Source organism: Lontra canadensis, unplaced genomic scaffold (assembly GCF_010015895.1).
Source record: "Lontra canadensis isolate GAN:19392208 unplaced genomic scaffold, GSC_riverotter_1.0 scaffold19, whole genome shotgun sequence".
Classification (NCBI taxonomy): domain Eukaryota; kingdom Metazoa; phylum Chordata; class Mammalia; order Carnivora; family Mustelidae; genus Lontra; species Lontra canadensis.
The window spans coordinates 24,282,845-24,303,052 of NW_022631013.1; the positions used below are offsets into that span (position 1 = coordinate 24,282,845).

At 44.2% G+C, this 20,208-nt stretch overlaps 1 protein-coding gene and 1 non-coding gene across 10 annotated transcripts in view; both read left to right on the forward strand.

Annotated features, from left to right (window-relative positions):
- Nucleotides 1–20,208, forward strand: part of PALM2AKAP2 (PALM2 and AKAP2 fusion) — a 450,166-nt gene that overhangs the window by 192,236 nt on the left and 237,722 nt on the right. For all 9 annotated transcript variants that reach the window (XM_032860820.1, XM_032860821.1, XM_032860824.1 and 6 more), the window contains one exon: nt 7,531–7,661. In XM_032860820.1, coding sequence (XP_032716711.1) covers nt 7,531–7,661 — 131 coding nt within the window. The remainder of the gene's footprint in view (nt 1–7,530; nt 7,662–20,208) is intronic.
- LOC116869597 lies at nt 13,301–13,406 on the forward strand. Its single transcript, XR_004383068.1, has one exon. It is a non-coding gene; the product is annotated as a U6 spliceosomal RNA (small nuclear RNA).

Below are 20,208 nucleotides of genomic sequence, written 5' to 3' on the forward strand. Positions count from 1 at the left end.
TCTGGCCATCCAGTCAACAGAAATAACAGTAAAAGGACTTAGTATTGCATGTAGAAGCAGTGAGACTCCCTCAGAGACTTGGAAACAAGGGAATCCGTTCTTTATGGTTATCCTGGCAAAATTCTCACATTGCTGGTGTAATTGGCTAGCTGAGGGAACACCCGGCCCTTTCCCCAAGGTCATCTTCCTGTAACCTCGAGAGAAAGAACTAGAAGTGATGACAGTTTAATAAATGGAGACCAAGGGGTTGTGATTTTCTCTCTCTGGGGAAAGCCCATGTAGACAGAATGAGGGTAGATCAGTAGTCTTGAACCATGAAAACAAAGACAGAAACGACTGCAGGTACCAAGTTCCTGTGCTCTGGTGAGGTGGGGTCTGAGGTAGGCGAGGCATGTCATCAGACCTCACTTTGGCTCAGGTGAAACTTCTCTCATGACTCTGCCTCTCTTTGTTCTGAGGCCATCATTCCCAAAATAACTGAGTTATTTTGGTGGTGCCTGACTGAGAGATATGATCACTTCAGGCACCAGAAAAGAATATGTTCTACTTTCAATCAGTTAGCGGTTGACGGGACTTGAATAACCTGAGTCATCTTCCCTGTGATCATTCAGTTGTGAGCTCGGCAGCCTCACCTCTGGACGGTAGTAAATTCATTGAGGTTATAGTTCCTCTGTGAGCCTCTTGGTAGGGACTCCGCCAGCTTTGTCCTGGCTGTGTGGCAGCCCCGTCATCCCCTTGGCCATCCTCGGTGATAGTCATCTTTTTGAGTACCTAGTACGTACCTGGTACTTTAAATACATCCCCTCAGTAATGGCCACAAAAGAGATATTACTTTCCCTGTCTCACAGGCGAGGAAACAAACTCAAGAGGTCAGGTCATTTGCCCAGGAACATAGCGACTCTAAGTGAGGAAGCCCTGGTTGAACTCTAGGGCTTCTCTGCCCTCAAAACCAGGTCTTCTCCAGGTCACTGTTTTCTTCAAATGTAATGGTCCATTTTGAATAATTTGTCTAGAGAGCTGCCAGTTACCATCATCATTGTCTGTAACTCTAAGTTACACTTTCATGGACTCCAGAAAATTTAGACCATGCGGAGACATTATTGATTACTGGCAGTTCCTTGAAGTAGAAAATATTAAGAGATATGTCATCAATTAATATTTCTTCCACTAATTTATAAAATCTGAGATGCTCCCTAAGAAAATAACATATACTTAGTGTAAAGTTAAATGGAAAAACATTAGAATTAGATTTCATGTTTATTAAGATAGAGTTCTCATTGTCCAGTAGTCTATGGACATTTTATTCTCATGCAATGAGGGATGAATTATTTAGATAGATTTACTGGTCTCTTATCAAACAAACAAAAAAATAGAACACAGGGCCATAGTTTTGATAATAATCACATTGTTATGTGATTAATATTTTTGGTAATTGTAATGTGTAGGATTATGCAGTGAGCAATGCCACAAAAATGGAATATTTTTATTTTATATATGGATAATAAACAAATTCCGCAATGCAATGAAAGACCCCAAGTACTGAAAGAGCTGCTACATTCCAGTGGTTAGGAAACCTCCAAGCACTTTGAAGTCCTTGCCAAATTAAACTCCGATTTCTTTTTACAAGATCCTTAGCTATACTGAGTCTCTAATATTTGCAATGTAAGAATTTCCAAGAAGTGCTCACCTATGGGACCAGTAAGCAATTTCAATAGCTGAATTACTTTTTGCTGATTGTAAGAGAAAGGAATGCATGATCATTCCAAAAGTAAAAATGTAAAGTGTAGGAAAATATAAAGGAAAAAAGATATCAGCTGTATACGGGTCACCCAGATGTCACTCACACAGAGGTATATTCTTCTGTGCTTTTTCTCTAGTATGTTTTTATAGATTAAGCTCTATGACCCTTGTTCATAAGCCTCATGAGCTGGTGATTAAAATGAAATGGTTTTAACATTCAGGTCCAAAATATATTCACCTTTACCTCTTTTTTTGATTTTGATATATGGGCTGTTTTAAATTCTCATAAAAGGGGCACATGGGTGGCTCAATCAATTAAGTTTCTGCCTTAAACTCAGGTCCTGATCTCAGCATCCTGGGATCAAGTCCTGGCATCCAGCCCCATGTCAGGGTCCCTGCTCAACGGGAAGTCTACTTTTCCCTCTCCCTGTACCTCCCCACCAGAACTTATGTTCTCTCTCCTGAATAATTAAATAAATAATTAAAATCTAAAACGAGTACATACATTTTCATGCAAAACTTTGATAGTTGTGATATCACATCTAACATTCTTTTTGCGTTATGATTTCTGACTTTGATGTGGTTCTTGCAAAGAACATCTCAAACATTCACCTGGGATGTTTCTTATCCTTCAATCATTTTGACCCATCTAGATTTTATTTTTCTATATGAAATAAGATAGGAATGACTTTACTTTTTACTGATGGTGAACCAGTTACCCCAGCATGATTTATTGATTAATTCATTCTTTTCCTCACTGACTTAAATGTCTTCTTTATCATATCCATATTTCTCCCTTATACTGAATTCCACCATTGGTGCATTCTTCCTCTTCCATGAATCTGCCACTCCTGTGCAAATACCACCCTCATCTAATCCCTCTAGCTTTTTAATATATAACATATAATCATAGTATGTCATAAGGTAAGAGCCATCATTATTCTTCTATTGAAAAATGGTCTTGGCTTTGTATTCCAGGGAAACAATTATTTATTCTTATTGTTTTTATTATGTGACTTGTGATAATGTTGAGTTTAAAAAATAAATCAATTATGAGATTATACCAGACAGACTAAATTTAATATTCCCTTTGTGCTCTGGGTTGAATTGCCAGAGATTTGTCTATTTTATTGGTCAATCCAAGGTCCCAGCAAGAGCAGGCAGGCAGCGTGTATTGTCACACGAATCCCTTTGGAACTGTCACATTTATAAAGGTTTGTATGACAGAGGCAGCACTGTCAGAATCAAATTGTTAATATCATATCTTCAATACATAAGATGCCTTTGAATTATTTATTCATGAGCAGGGAACCCTGACTAGAGTTTTTTTTTTTTTTTCCTAAACCAAGCTGTGAAAATTGTCATTATATTTTAAAAACCACAGCCTTTTCTTTCAAGAAGATTGAATGAAAAAAAAAATCAAATACTGAATTGTGACCTACGAGATATTTATTGTCAACCTTCCAAGGTCATTTGCGACATAACCTGAAGGTACCAGTGGGCCTTGCTGCAAACATGTTTTAGTGTCTCCCGCTATTGTGAACCTTTAGCACTAATTTTAGGCTTTTCTTGGTCATTAGTATGTTTGAAAGGCCAATTTCAAATGTTAGAGTGTTGAATTGACAGGCAGGGTACACAGTGTAAAGGAACTTCCTGTCCCACTTTTTCCCATCACGTCTCCACTGGCCCTTTAAACAGAGCTTGAGTAGAAGTTAGAACTTGGTTTCTTCTTCTTCTTTTTTTTTTTTAGATTGTTTATTTATTTATTTGACAGAGAGAGACAGAGAGACAGACAGAGGGGCAGGTAGAGGGGGAGGCAGGCTCCCTGCTGAGCAGAGAGCCCAATGAAGGGCTCGATCCCAGGACCCTGAGATCATGACCTGAGCTGAAGGCAGAGGCTCAACCCACTGAGCCACCCAGGCACCCCCAGGACTTGGTTTCTTCTATCAGAAGTCTTGGTTTGGCTTCTGTGTGGACTGAAATCATGTAACGAAAACTCAATACCAAACCAAGATCTCGCCGGGAGTCAATGGGGAGGAGTGATAATTATCATTGTCATCATCATCATCGTCATCATCACTCGATACCGTGGCTTCAGATATCATTTATGTATCAATGACTCCCAAATGGATGTCTCTGGTTCCAGTGACCCCTGAACTCCATGCTTCTGTATTCAGCTGTTTTCCTGATGTGTCCACTTGAACGTGTCACTTTCATTTATAAGCCTCTCAAGCTTATCCTGCCCTAAATGGAAATTTCCATTTTCTGCTGTTCTAGCCTTTGTTCTTCCTCTAGTCTTTCCAGTCTAGTGAGGATATCACCATCCACCCTTTTGCACAAACCAACTATCTATGTCGTCTTTAATCCCACCCTGTCCCTTGCCCCCCACATCTAATCTGTCAGCAAGTCATGTTGACTCTCTCTCTGAAGTACACCCCGTGCCTTCCATTTCTTCTGCTGCTCCTCCGTTTCCAGCTAGCATGCTCTGTCACCTGGTGATGTAATAGAATCCAATCACTTACACTTTGTAATCCTGTCCCTTCCAAACTGTTCTCTTCCTACGGTGCCAAACTCCTTAGCAAGTCTGCAGGACCCTACCAACTCTGGCCTCTGCACTCCTCTCCATCTCCAACTTGTTCTCCCCTCCCTTCCTCATGCCCCACTCACTGTGGTCCCACCACTTGGGCATTCTGTCTGGTCCACAAATGCGCTAAACTCTGTCCCACCTCTGGGCTGTTACGTTTGCCAGTCTCTCCCCGCGAATGTCCCTTCCTTGGATCTCAGATCTCAGCTCAAGTGTTCAAGTACTCACAGGGACTTTTCCCCCCTAAAGTGTCCTCTCTCTGTCCCTGTTTGTCATATTGTCCTGCCTACCTCCTGCCGTGCGTGTTTCACAGTCTAAAATTATCTCACATCGTTGTTTATTGGGACAAAAGCTTAGTGACGCTGAGGACTTGCCCGTCGTCCAGAGTGGTGTCTTCAGGACCTGGCGGAGTGTCTGGGGGAATGGATGGGGACACCACTGCTCCCGAGATGGGGATTCAGAGGGAGAGATGGCTGGGTGGGAGGATGATGAGCTCCTTTTTGGGTCAGATTTGGCTAGCCGGTGGGAAAGCTTAGATATTCTCCAGGCACTTAGGTAGTCACAGTTTCTTATGTGGGGCTATTCAAATTGTGGACCTTGGGCCAGGACCATCAATGACAGCATCACGTGGGAGCTTATTAAAATTCATATTCTTAGGCCTTACCTTAAACTTCGAGACGAGAATCAACATCTTGGGGGTGGGGAGGTGGGAATCTGCGCTTCCGCGAGCTCTCCTATAAGCCTTATGCATACTTCCTTTGTCTTGACTCTTCATAGTTGCATCTCCTTGACCAAAGTGAAGTTTGACCATTCTTCACTCCTGTAAGCTAGGATACAGTTTTTTGGTATATGCTGTCTGGACATTAAAAAAAAAAAAAGAAAATTTTTTATTTTTAGTTCACTTCTGCATGCTCTGCTTGTCACTTATTTCTGAAACACTTGGGCAGCCAGTAAGGACCAGAACAGTAGGGGGAAACGGGTGCTTTCGATGGGCCTGTGTGAAAAGCAAGTACAAGTGCGTTCTAGTCTAAGGCTATAACACCACTGACCCTTAGAGACAACAGGAAGTGATTTGGCAGAGGTTAAGGGAACCTTTGGTGGTAAACATATTTGAATTGCTGGTCTGCCCACGCAACATCAAGGCTAAGTGGAAAAAAAATCAACTTTGCTTTTTAATTTTTGTAATGTCCAAACACTTCTGTGAAACAGACTTCTCTGAGACCAGGCCCACTGTCTTGTTGTGTTAGAGTCTCTCTTCTTGGCTCCAGCTGTTGGGGATGTTTTGGTGATATCACTCACTGCCTTATCCAGAGAAGAGACAGATGTGAGGGCACATGTGCTCTCGGCGCTTGTGGTCACCAGGCTGCTCTTGTCAGAAGTACTGATGGATGGCTAGGACTCAGTCAGCTGGAAATGAGTGATTAGACCCTTTCCTTGGTGGCGGGGGGTGGGGGGAGGGCACAGTGCAAAGGAGAGCAGACAGAACGCTTCCAGGAGCAGCCACTGGGTCACGTCTCTAGAAGCCCTGGCTCTAGAGCATCCCTCCTGGGGCAGAGAAAGCTGGGTCTCTCCAAGGCTGCCTTTCCAGAATGTCCAGTCAAAATGGATTCAAAAAGTCCATTCAGAAGTGTAGGAATTCGAGCCATTGGAACCTACCTCTCCGCATCCAGCAGCAGCTTCATAGCCCTGCGTAGCTGCTGGATTTTTCAATAGAATGGTGAATCAGAACCGTTAATGAATTCTTACTGTTACTAAATGTTGGTAATTTTTAATAACTCATTTTATAGCTTCATCATAAGTAGCTCTTGTTCCTTAACCTCAAGACAAATGCTAACCTCTGGAAATGTCTACCTTTTGCTTATGAGAGTTGTAGAAAGCAAACTGTAGTGAGTATGAGTTCTGTGTCTATAATATTGGAGACGTTCCACTCTCTCAGTTCTGTATGTCCTATTTAATTGGCTCTAAGCCATGCATAACCTGGCTCTTAGTCATTATAAGGGGTTCCTTTCCTTTACCTTGCTCAGCCTGCCTGAGGAGGTCAAACCGGATTCTGACGGAGGTGATACCAGGAGCCAGGGAACCCAGGGCTTACCCTATGCTTACACTATGTTGACTGGCTTCATAGCCATGACAGGACCAGGGAAAATCTGGTCACATGCCCTGCTTTGGGAGCACCCTTACAGCCTTCCAGGACCACCGACCTGACCAGGGGACACTCAGCCATGATGCCTAGGGTCCAGCCTCTACAAACATCTAATAGCCACCATCTGCCATCTAGGCACCATGTAATGAAAACCCAAATCAAAAATCCTCTCCCACACCTTCTTCACCTTGCTCTTTGTTTTAGGGAGTTTCAGCCTGCCTTTCTTTTGAGCTGTTTTCATTTCCCTTGTCAAAGCAGTAATGGCTCCTTCCTCGCCATTGCCTGAAACTCAAACCCTTTTTATTTTGGGGGGGCACCTGGGTGGCTCAGTCAGTTAAGCATCTAATTCTTGATCTCAGCTCAGGTCTTGATCTCAGGGTTGAACGCAAGCCCCATACTGGGCTCCTCATGAGCCTACTAAAAACAAACCAAAAAAACCCCACCTTTTTATTTCACTCCACAATATATTAGTACACTCGTGCAAATGGAGTACGTGATTTTAATACCATTTGGAGACCACTGCTGAGGATGGTTGGGAATCATTAAAAAGCTCCTAAGAAGTATGACATAATCTTTTTTTTTTTTTAAACACTTTAAGATGGACGCAGTATCTGGTGATCTTAAGAAATTATATAATGAAATTGCAGTTGCACAGAAAAATGCCCTTATGTTTTAGAGATTCATACTGAAATACTTACGGGTGAAATGTCACGATGCTTGTTATTTCCTTTAAAGTGCTTTGGTAAAGAACTTGTGGGAAATAGGGCAAACTGTTTATAATTGTAAAGCTAGGTGAGTTACACGGACATTCATTATCCTGTTTCCTGTTTTTCTGTATGTTCTCAAAAGCTTTTTATAGTCAGAAATGCAGAAATCAATCCCGCTGGTGGCTCTCTAGGGGTTGGGCCTGGGGGAGGTGGGGAGCCAAGTCAGAGAGGAGGCGAAGGCAGCAATTCAGATGACCACTGACGAGGGGCGGAGCTCGAACCGAGGCACCGCGGCACAGAGAAGGCTGTGGACGGAAAGGTATCATCTAGTCTGTTCTCTTCCCTCATTCCCACAGTCCAAAGTGCTTCGGGAAAAATGGCTGCTGCAGGGTATCCCCGCCGGAACTGCCGAAGAGGAGGAAGCCAGGAGGCGGCAGTCTGAGGAGGATGAGTTCCGAGTCAAACAGCTGGAAGATAACATCCAGAGGTAGGTGGTTCCCCGCGCCGGCGCCCACCCCCGACCCCTCCCGCCCTTGGGTCTTACGGTGCAGTAACCGCCACTGTCCTCTAGGGGGCCCTTCTCAGTGCCAGCCCCTTTGCCCAGAGCTTGGGAATTCTCTTCCTAAAAACAGAGTACATTGGAAAAAACAAAAACAAAACAAAACAAAAAAAAAACCCACAAAAAAACAACGGAGTACATTGGTATCGTTTAAACGTTTCCAGATAAACCCGAGTTACTACTCTGAGTACTAATTACTGTAGGGGCTGTTATCGGTACAGCGATGTTTTCCTGGAACAGTGAGGTGTTGGAAGCAGCTCGCCCCTTCAGTAAATGCCCACCTTTTTTGAGTTCTTCCACCAGCTTTTGTCTTTTTCCTCCTGTGAGTCAGGCTGTTAGCTGTTGTTGCTGCTGTAGTGGGTCTCTTTCCTACATTTGATCAATCTGAAGTGGGAAACGGTAGCCAGGGGTCTGAGAACGAGAGACTTGCCGAATGACGGTACCACTGTGAGTTACGTGCCTGAGCTCTAAAATTAACGTTGCACTGTCTGTTTGCACTGCTCAGAGGGTGAGTTGGGTTCCTTTATGGTTCTCAGCCAGGTTCTGAACATTTCCGTCTGGGAGATAAGTGCCCTTCCTGTGGCCAGTGGTTGGCCAAGCTCACACAGAAGCAAAAACATAGGTTCATACTTGAAAACTGGAGTCGTACCAGGTCCAGGACACCTAGCCAGAGATAAGAGAGGGGGGTGGAAAGTGGCGATCAGAGATGCCTTAGAACCAAACCTCCCTATCCATCGCATCCCACCAAACCCCGCCTCAAATCTCAGCCTCAGGAGCTTCCTCTCTTTCTCCTGAGGGTGCAAGCTTGTTTAGAAGACAGGGCAAGAGCTATGTCACTACCAGCCTTTAAACCCAAGCATGTATGAGGACTGTGAGAGTCCCTGGGGACTCCAGTACTGTTACAGAGGGAAATCAGACCGGCCATAAGCCCTAAAGGCCTGGGTCCCTATTTGCTCGGGCCCTAATGTCCCTTGAACTGTTCTCAAGAGCAGCTTAGCTAAATTTTGCTTATAGAGGAAATTTGCTAAGAAAAAGTTTGTATGCGATGTACATATGTGCATATATACACATATGTGTATGTGAACATGTATATATGTGTACATACATGTGTGAGTATGTGATCACAAACATGTATATGAATGTGTATACATATGCACATACATTATGTGAATGTGTATGCATGCACATGCATGTATCGGACACATGTATGGAAATATGTCTGTGTACATGCAAATGAATATGTATACACGTGTGCATGCACACGTGTGCAAATATGTATGCATGTGGATATGTGCGCGTATATAAATGCACACATGCACACACGTGTGGATGTGTATGCGCATGTGTGCATTTACACGTGTGTGTATACATGTGCATATTTTCATACATATGTGAATGCCCACTTGCTTGTATACACGTGCATGTGAATATGGATACATATGTATACACACATGCATGTGTGTGAATATAGATACACGTGTGCATGCACATGTATGTGACTATGTATGTCCTGTGTGCACATACATGTGGGGGGGCATTATGCACGTATGTGTCTATGTACACCCACTTTTTTCTTTAGCATACAAAGGGTAAAGGCTAAACTATTACCAGCCATTTTAGATAGAGAGATCTCTACATGTCATTAGAAGAAGAAAACCTTAGTCCTGGGAAGACGGCATCAAGCTTGTGAAGACAAGTGCCTCTAGGAAGTAGGAAAGCTCTCCTGTTGGAGCCCAGAAGGTAGGAAGGGGAGGGGCATGAGCAAGTAACTCAGCGTCCTGAGCCTCAGGAGTTCTCCTCCAAAGCGGCTCAGCTGGCTGTGTCTTAGGCAAGATAAGGGAGCCAAGGATAATTGAAAACATAGACGGAGGCCGCTCAGAGAAGTGGTTTTACAGGAAGTCTCAGAAGTTCAAGTCCATGGTGCTCTCAGCTGCTGGTGACCATGGATATAATACAGCAGCACCGCTTTCTCTCTACTCTCGTTAGAAGTTCCGTTGTCTTCGTTTCTCTCTCTCACTGGCTTTACATACTCATGACAGATGGGTCTGGTGCTGAGCAGAAACTCCCCACCTCTTTGTTGAATGAAGAATTGGGACCTGGCAGGCCATGTTTCAGGGGACCCCCGCCTGGCAGAGGAAGCCTGGAAGATTATTCTCCAGGCTAACTTCATCCTAGGAGCCCCGTGGCCTGAGCACAGTCTGTTCGCTACCGTGGATACGAAGGGAGGCAGGGTACACACTGATGGGCAGAAAATTTTGTTTAAAATCATTTTTCAAACACTGGGTATCTTCTCTCACCGAGGCTGAACGTGATCATTCATTTCATCCATTAGGTGTCATAGATGGAGGGCAGAAAGGATTTGGAAGACAGGATAAAATTAGGCCTGTGACCTTTTTTCTCTCTCTCTGTGTGTGTGTGTGTGTGTGTGTGTGTGTTTTAATGGCATTAGAAAACATGGTCTTCCCACCAAACTCTGTTTGGCTTTGGCCTGCATACACGTAGACCATTATTCCGGCCTCACAGGAGGTAACCCTTACCTGTGAGATGAGCCATGACACGGAGGGAGAATCTTAAATCGAGACTCAGTTTGGGCTAAATTGACCCCCAGAACGAGGCATAAGAGTTCAGGGCTGGTTTAACGTTCACGCAGGCATCCCCATATTCGGAAAAATATGGAGCATCCCTTCTTATCTTTTGAGTCAACAGAATAAAGAGCTCGCGGATGTATGTGGGCAATCTCTCGGAGCTCACTGAAGACCCAGAGAGCCGAGCCAGAAGGAGAGAAATCACAGCAGCCTAAAGGGCTGGGGATGTGGGTGCTTATTAGGCCTGGATTCAGGGCGCATGTCCTTCTGGCATAGTGATGGCTCTGTCTGGCAGTGGCCACTTGCTGGGGGTTGAGCTGTGTTCCCTCGAGCTGCTTTTCTGTAGGAGCAGAGCTGCCGCTGGGCGTCATTTCTTCCTCGGGGGCCTTGGAGGAAGGAGCTGCTTCCTGGAAGTCGGCTTCTGCTTCTTCTCATCTTACTCAAAACTTCTCTGTTGCACATTAGCCTCTTCAGGTTCCTGTGCCACGGGAAGAAAGGAGCTGTCCTGCTTTTTGCCTTAGAGGATGCTGAGCCCCCTCAGGCGCTTTCCTTAGTCAGGCATGGTTTAGTTCTCTCTCACAGCCCTAGAGCCACTGGAACAGCCCTAAAGGCTCATTGGAAGCACGGGCGTCCTGTAGTCTTTGTGGTTCCGCTGTTCTGGCCCTGCTCGTTTGGGCTGAGCTCAGCTAAGTGACACCAGGGCATAGGTTGGACGAGTCTGCTTTCTTCCCCCGGCCCTAATGAGCTGACCATGACTGTTTCCTTTTACGGCAATGGCAGAGGAGCCAGAGGACTGAGAGGAAACAGAACTGTCCGTATGGCATTAGCCCCAGCAAGTCATGGCCACCCCCAAAATCAAGGCAGGGAGACAGTCCGCTTTTAGTGGAAGGAACTTTAGAATTGTGTGGCACAGGGCACAGATACAGGGAGGGGTGAGAATGGAGGCTCATCATTCACTTTTCCAGAAGCGTGATTGTTCAAGAGAGACCTGCAAGCATTAGGGGAAATATAAAAATATAGGGAAAATATAAAAATATAGAAAAGTGAATTCATGAGGAGGAAGATGAGCTAAAATTTTACAGCTTGAGAATTCAGAGGGACAGAGAGAAGAGAACACGAGAAAACAGAAGTGGCTTTGAGATCAGATTCAGAATCTAATCTTTATAGAACCGGAATCCCGGACATTGACAACAGATCAAATGCAGAACCACTAAATAAAGGAATTCTAAAGGGAATTTTCTTTGTTTGAAGCAGAATATCAATCTTTAGATCTTTAGATTTGAGCCCATTAATCTAAGTCTCTCCTGAGTGTAAAATAAATTCTCCTAAAGAGGTATGCGTGGGGCGTCTGGGTAGCTTAGCTGGTTAAGTGTCCGACTCTGGATTTCAGCTTGGGTCATGATCTCAAGCTTGTGAGATGGAGCGGCGTGTTGGGCTCCATGCTGTGTGTGGAAACTGTTTAAGATTCCCTCTCCCTCTCCCTCTGTCCCACCTCCCCTGATTCACTCTCTCTCTCTAAAAAACAAAAAAATATAAAATAAATAGGGAAACTATTTTCAAACCATAAAGTAGATGAGTACCGCTGTGTCCCGAAGGTATTTTAGTCCCTGCTGGTGAACCAAGAGTAACTTGAAGAACTTGAAGGAGCAATAGAGAATAGTAATCAGAGAGCAGGGAGAATGTGTTCAAGGAAAGATTAAGGAAAATCAGTGTCATTTAAGTTTGGAAAAAGAAAAGGTAATAGCACCCTAACTCAGAACCTCAGTGTGGATCGTTTTAGGCCATGTCTTAATTCCTTATGTCTGAATATTTAATTAATAGAAAATAAATTAATATTAATTCTTGAAGTCTGAATGTAATAAAGACTTCATATAAAGCATGAGAATTTGCACTTAAACATGTCTCTTTCCTTAGATATCTTCAGGAAGAAAGAATGTGGCCACATTTCCATTTCTGAGTCTACAGTTCTTTATAGTGTCAGCAGCTATGCAACAAATTCCAGGTTTCCCCGGCATGGTTTTTATAAAAGTGTTATTTGTAAACTGGTGGTTGTTTGGAACAAAGAATATTATCTCTCTTCCAAGACTGTTAGATGTAATGCTTAGATTTTGAAGGCAGCGCAGATTAGATTTTGAAGAGGGACAGAGGGAGGGAGGAAGGAACTAGGCTATTAAATCCTGGGCTTTAGAATCACCTGGGAAGCCTTTTAAAAAAATATAGATTCCCAGGACATATTCCAGAAAATTTGGATTCAGTGACCCAGGTAAGGAGCCCTGGAATTTTTTTTTTTTTTCACTTGATCTTAGCCAAAAGGCCGAGAAGCGATTTTTTTTTTTTTTTTTTAAAGAGTGTTCCTGATCATCTCTGCAGAGCATAGTCAGGTTCAAGAAAGATTGCTGTAAAGGGAAAAAGAGTAGAATGCAAATAAAATGTAATTTGCTAAGAGCACAACAGAACTGCAGTGGGAGAGGAAAGAGAGGACTGGTCCCTACAGTGGATAAACAGATGGATTTTTTTGTTGTTGTTTGTTTGTTTTGTTTTTTGCACAACTTTTCCCTGGACAATGTCAGGATAGCCCAGCTATTGGTTTTATTCTTGGCTCTCTAGAAAGCAAAAATGGTCAGCATTGTTGAAAACAAAATCTGTACAATGATCTCTTTTTTATTTTTTTAATTTCAAATGTCTTATCTTCTGTGTGCTTTATTTCCTACTGGAGTGCCAGATTAAGAAAGCCCAAAGGATTGTTTCTGGCTTGAGCCCATGGTCAGCTGCCCTCCATATTGTCACTGAGTGTGAAGGGACCACATGTGGACCTCGCATTTGTACTCTTGGAGAATCCTGGCAATTAGATCCGCGCTGGCCTTGTCAACCTCACATCTCTTTAGTCCACAAGTCTTGCTGCTTGCCCTGTGATTTTCCCACTTAAGAGTCTCTTTCTAATTTCATCAGCTTTTATTCATATGTTTGAAATACAGTGTTCTAGTGCTCGCTTTGGCAGCACATACGCAGAAATGGAATGATCCAGAGAAGATTAACGTGGCCTCTGCACGAGGATGACACTGAAATTCATGAAGCTTTGAAATACATTGTTCTTAACTTTCTCTGACTAGTGAGAAATTTGGGAGAACTGTGTCCCCCCCGCCCCCGCACCTTGGAATTACCCCCGTGAAGAGGAGAAACTGTAGCAAGTAGTAAATGAAATGGGGACAAGCTGTTGTAAAACCAGGGTGTTAATTCTAGCTCTGTTGTTAACTTGCTGTGTGACTCTGGGCAAGGCTCTTGCTCTCTCTGATCTCGGTGTCCTCATCTTTTCAGTGAAGAATCTCTGAGGGTCTTCCAGCTCTGGTTTTCTAAGAGTCTCGAATTTGGGAAATTGAATAGAGATCCCTTTTCTGAGCAAATACACCTGTGTGGAGAAATGCTACTATTGTAGAAGGAAGTGCTTGTGGCGACAGGCTAGAATTGGGGAGAGAGGTGAAGTTCTTAGGACATAAAAGCCCCATGTGTCAATCACTGACTCATCACCACAATGACTGATTCATCTGATCAGCTGTTAGTTCTAAAATATGTCCCATCAAATATTGATTGAATAAAATGTTGAAGTCCCAGCTGCTCACCTCGAGAGGGACATTGTAGCTTTTTAGAAAGAAAGTTCAAAATCCAAGTGGACTGGCTCATTTCTGCTTCTGATTTAAGATTCTCGGAGTGCTTCTGTTGGTCTCTGAACAAATTCGGATGCCAGAATTCACTTAGTTTTCCACATTCTTAAGAGACTCAAAGCAGAAGACTGGAGACATTAGGCAGAAGCATGTGTGTCTTACATGTTGGGATTTTGGCAACGAACAGGATGACAGTCATCCACAAATAACTGTTCTAGAAAAGGCAACCACAGAAATGTTCATTGGAATCACAAAGGATACTTGCTTGGGATTCATTCTGTCCTTCTTGCTATTTTTGACTCTATGGTGCACTGTTCTTCTGCAGAAGGGTACGGAGTACAGAACGCTCACACAGGCGGTCCACATCTGTGCTCTCCCAGTCCGCAGCCCCACCCGCACAGCCACATCTGGCAATCCAGCCCTGTTCTCCTCTCATTCTCTATGTTCTGCTATAAACCAGAGAGTGATGCAGTGCCATCGCTGTACCATCTCATACTCATTGTTCTCTTAATCACTTCTGGGTCCCTAGCTTTTTGGCTTCCACTTAATTCATTAATTTTCTTATGTGTGTCCTCATCCTACTCCCATGAAGCTGTGGTGATGATGATGATGCCCATAATACAGTTGGGGGAACTGAGGCTTAGAAGATAAAGTAACTTGTTAACCCAAATGACCCCATTAATAAGTGGAAAAGTGAGGGGTTGGCTTGGTTGGTAGGTAGAGCACGTGACTCTTGATCTCAGGGTCTTGACTTCAAGTGCCATGCTGGACATAGACCTTAGTCTAAAACAACAACAACAAAAAGAGTGAAAAAGTAATATTTCAGCTGGGCCCTGTCTAACCCCAAAACACGTTCTCAAAAATCTGGACACAAGTTATTTTAAGGTCAAAATTTTTGAGACATGTGACATCTTGGTCACACTGAAATCACACTGACATTCTCCTTGTGATGCAGCCCTCAGTGTCTCCACAGGAAGCAGGGTAGCAAATGTGCCCCGACCCCAGAGAGATTGGGCTTGGGGCCATTGAGAATGGTCACGTGGTTCGGGAGCCTGTGCCTTCAGGTTCGGTCTGGAAGTACAGGCTCCGTTTTAGGCTTGGTTCCTTTGTCTCTTCTGATGCCCTTTACTCCTAAGGGCACTTTCTTGGCTGAAGAAAGCCTAAGTGTCTGCTGCAAACAGTGTACAATGACTTCAGGGGCTCCCGGCATACTAATGCGGAACTGGGCCCTTCGAGTCTAACTGACTGGGTTCGAGCCCTAGTTCTGCATTTGCAAGCTGTTTGGTCTTAGGCACAAAGTAACTCTCTAGGCCTTGAGCCCTGGACCCTGGCCATAGCAAAGCCCATTTGAAGAGTTGTCGTACAGACCGTGTGCTTTTGTGAAGTACCAAGTATAGTGGGTTGTCAGCGAGTAAGAGTAGTGCTTTTGTTGTTGTTTTCTCCTCCATGCTTCTGGAACAGGGTTTCTCAGTAGCAGCACTGTTGACGTCTGGGCTGGAGAATTATTTGTTGTTGCGGGCTGTCCTGTGTGTTGCAGAATGGTTAGCAGAATCCCTGGCTCCTACCCGGGAGATGCCAATAGCGTCCTCTAGCCCCCATCTGAAGGTCAGGAATGTCCTCAAGCATTGCTACGTGTCCCGTGGGGCCCAAGTAGCCCCCAACTGAGAACCATTATGCTAAAGCCTGGAATTACAGGTTTTGATATGAAGATAAAATCACCCCATCAAGGAGCTTCAGAACCCAGAACCCTAAAAAGATGTATGTGGCACAAAGGCCAGAGAGAACAGATGCAGGTGTGGATATGGAGCAAAGGGAACCCCTGTGCACCGTTGGTGGGGTTGTAAATTGGTAGAAGACAGTATGAAGTTCACTCAGAAAATTAAAAATAGAACTATCCAAATGATCCAATGATTCCATTTCTGGGAATATATGCCAAGGATATGAAAACCCAGAAAGATAACCAGGGTGCCTGAGTGGCTGAGTCTGTTAAGCGTCTGACTTTTGATGTTGGGTCAGATCATGATCTCAGGGCTGTGAGATCGAGTCCCACATTGGGCTCCATGCTGGGCGTGGAGGCTGCTTAAGATTCTCTCCCTTCCTCTCCTCTTTCTTTCTCTTCCTCTGCCCTTCCTCACCCTCCCCACCTGCATATACGCATGCACACACTCTCTCTCTTAAAAAAAAAGAAAGAAAGAAAGAAAGAAAGCTATCTGTGCCCCCAGGTTCATAGCAGCTCTGTTTATAATAGCCAAGACCTGGAAACAACCTAAGAGTCCATCAGTGGATGAGTGGATAAAGCAGATGTGATAAACATATATGGAATATTATTCCACAGTAGAATAATATTATTCCAAAATATTATTTATATATATATAGTAATATTATTATATTATAAATTACATATTTTATATATAATAATATATTCCAATATATTATTCCAATGATATGGAATATTATTCAGCCATAAAAAATAAAGAAATCGTACCCTTTGTGACAACAGAGATAGACCCTGAAGACATTATGCTAAGTGAAATAAGTCAGAGAAAGACAAATACTGTATGATCTCACTTACATGTGGAATCTTCAAACAAACCCACAAAAAAACAGACAAAACAGAGAAACCCCAAACACATTGGAAAAGAGATTAGGCTTGTGGTTACCAGAGGCGGAGGGCAGGGAGGAAGGGGAAATTGGAGGAAGGTGGTCCCAAGGTGCAAACTCGCAGCGAAGTAAGTACCGGGATGTCGTGTATGACGTGATGCTCACAGCTAATTCTGCCACAGGATATACAGGGAAGCTGTGAAGAGAGTAGATCCCAAGAGTTCCCATCACAAGGAGAAATATCTTTCCTTTTTTCTTCTTTCTTTCCTTTTTATTGTCTGAGAAGATGGATCTTAGCTGAACCTATTGGGGTGATCACTTCACATGTATCTATATGTATCTATACATCAAGCCATCAGGCGGTGTGTCTGAAGCTCATACACTAACATTTGTCAACTATTTCCCAATAAACCCGGGGGAAAGATTTATGAAGAGAACATTCACGATTTTCAGTGCAGCATGATGGAAGTGTTTCAGGTGCTTGTAGCGGAAGGCTTCTCTCAAGCATGAAACCACGGAAGTCAGTTCTGCGTTAAAAAGAAATGATGGCCTTTTTCTTTTTCTTTTGCATCCAGTGCTGCACTGATGTTGCAAAGGCAGTGATTTTATGACAGCTCGTAAAACCATAGACTCTTAGAGATGTAATCTGGATCAACTCCTGACTGACGCTTGAATTTGCAGTGAACCCAGCGAGTGGGAGTCCATTCATAGTCTCTCTCCGAGGCTGAAAGTGACAGGAGTCTCACTTCCTCACAAAGTAACACCCAAGTCCACATTGGAACAGCTCTTACTATTATTACAAAGGATCCTCCTCTGGGATGAAAGTCATGTTCCCTGCCATTTTTACTGGTTCTCTGCTCCCTGCTCTCTGGGACCACATCGAAAGGTCCCTCTTCACAGACTCTGAAATGTGAATGTTTATGGTTTGTGGCCAGTTCTGGAAGCTGGGACAAGTCAGGAAGGAAACACTCTCCTTGTGCAATCAGCAAGTCAGCATTGCCTGTGTGTAGCTCAGTGGCAGTAGTGGAAACGCCTACTTCCAGGGGTCTGTTGTGAGATCCCAGATATCTTGCCTTCTTCGGCTTTTGTGGCTCCATTATAATTGCCTTTATTATTGGTCAGGTAAATTGGGTTAAAGTATCCATAATTATTAAAATAATGGGAGAATTTTGTCCATACACTGAGACCCCGTAAGAGCCACAATTGGGGGGAATACTTGCATTTTCCAGCCCTTAGAACAATTGCCATAATTGAAGACATTGTGCAAAGTCAACGTTCTTGGCAGCTGGCCCCAGGCTTTTTGGCTTATGAATGCCGTGCCTCACATGTCCCCTCTACGAAAAGTTTCCCCTCTGAAAATCATATTTTTCTGCCCCTGGAGCTGGTAATATGGTCCCTTGTAACCTCTCTGTATTCTTGATGAAACAAAGACATCAAGCGTCCTGTTGACATTTTCCTCCACGGTTTTCGCCTATCGTGCGTTGTGAAGGCAGCGGATGGTCGCTTGGATCCTCTTCAGCGAGGGCAGTCTGTGATCTTACAACATGGCGTCACGACCGTGGAGTCTGGGGGCTGTGGCCTGGCAGTTATGGGGAGGCAGGCGGGCTCTAACCTGGGCGGGAAGCAGACGTGTATAGGCAGGCTGGTTTGACACTCCACAGCCGGGGCCTGGAGCCAAGTCAGTTTCCTAGGCACACCCCTGTTTTGTAGCCCCCTCTTTTCATGACTGAGGCCCCAAGAGAAGAGTTCAGTGGGTTTGGAGGCTGCTTGAAACTTGTCACGGCAAGTCCTGTGTCTACTGGCCTTGCCAGTTTTTCCTTCCCTCACCTCTACCCTTGAGTTCACTACTGCAGTGAATGGGTCAGTGCATGGACCCACTCCCATTCTAGGGTTCCAGTTCCCTAGCAAACTCATGCCAGAACCTGAGAGGAAATGCCCCCCTTTTTTTCTCTTACCCAGAAAGCGTCTTCTGACATCAGGGCTATTTTGGCTCTCTTCCCCACAATGTACGCAGCAGATGTGGGGACTTCAGGCCAGGGGAGAGGGAAAGGAGGAACAGTAATAGAGGAGTTAGGTTGGGGCACATCTATGAGAAGGGCTTTGCCTACATCTTCCTTCCTGTCCCTTTTCTGAGAAACTGTTTTTAGCCCATTTGGAGCACATGTGCAGTTATATTTGCAAAATGAATAATTCAGGTTTATTGTGCTCATGGATTCTTATTTTTACTTAAGTATCATTGACACACGTGTTACATTAGTTTCAGGAGGACAACATGGTGATTCAACTTCTCAATGCCTTATGCTATGCTCACCTCAATTGTAGCTGCCATCTGTCACCATACAGCACTGTGACAGCTCTGTTGACTATATTCCCTGTGCTGTGCCTTTTATTTTCATGACATAGTCTTTCCATAACTGGAAGCCTGTGTCTCCTACGCCCCTTCGCCTATTTTTCCCCTTCCCCCACTGATGGCATCCATCAGTTTGTTCTCTATATCAATGGGTCTGCTTCTGCTCTTTGTTGTTTGTATTGTACTCTCGGATTTGAAGTCAAGAATTTGAGCAGAGAACATTGGGGATGACTTGTCTCTGCTCCTGTGGGGCCTCAGGATGTGGGGCCTCAGCTGAGAAGTCGCCAGTGGCTGGGGGTGACTCCAGGAGCTGCATGCTGAAATCACCTGGGGACTTCTTCACTTGCGTGCCTAGGCCCTGAGCTAGAGTAACCCAAAGACTGGGACTAATGTCCGAGGCCCCCTCACAGGCATGGCCTTCTCAGCACACAGCAGCTGGGTTCTGACAGGGAGCCCAAGGGGGAGTGTCTGGAGAGCAAGCATTGCAAGGGACCCGGCTGGAAACTGCAAGACGTCATCTATCTTGGCCCTTTGGAAGTCATATAGCATCGCCTCTTCTGTATCTCACTGGTTTCACCTGAGCCGCTAAAGCCAGCTCAGACTCAAAGAGAGAGAAATTAGACTACTTCTTCTTTTTTTTTTTTCCAGAGAGCATCATTCAACTAAACTCTTTCATATAGAAGTGGTTTTTAAAATATTCATTTAAATTCTATTTAGTTAACATATAGTGTATTATTAGTTTCAGGGATAAAATTTAGCGATTCATCATTTGCATACAACACCCAGTGCTTGTTATAGCAAGTGCCCATCACCCAGTTATTCCTTGCCCCTGTCTCCTCCCCGCCAACAACCCTCAGTTGTTCCCTAGAATTCAGCGTTCCTTAAGGTTTGTCTCCCTCTCTTTTCATCTTATTTTATTTTTCCTCTCCTTCTCCTGTGTTCATCTGTTTTGTTTCTTAAATTCCACATGTAAGTGAAATCATATGTTATTTGTCTTTCTCTGACTGACTGATTTCACTCACCATAACACCCTCCAGTTCCATCCACGTTGTTGCAAATGGCAAGATTTCATTAGACCATTTCTTGATGGCGGTGGGCCACCACTTGGAAAGACACCAGGTGGATTCCAGCCCGCTTTGGCCCCTCAGCCGATGTCCTTGGGCAGAAACAAGCTGGATAAATATGCACAGGGGCCCCGTCCTCTTGTCGGTCTCCACCCAGCCCCTTCTTATTGGTCATCAGGGTATTCCCAGTCTCCCCTCTTCTCACATGATCTCAGG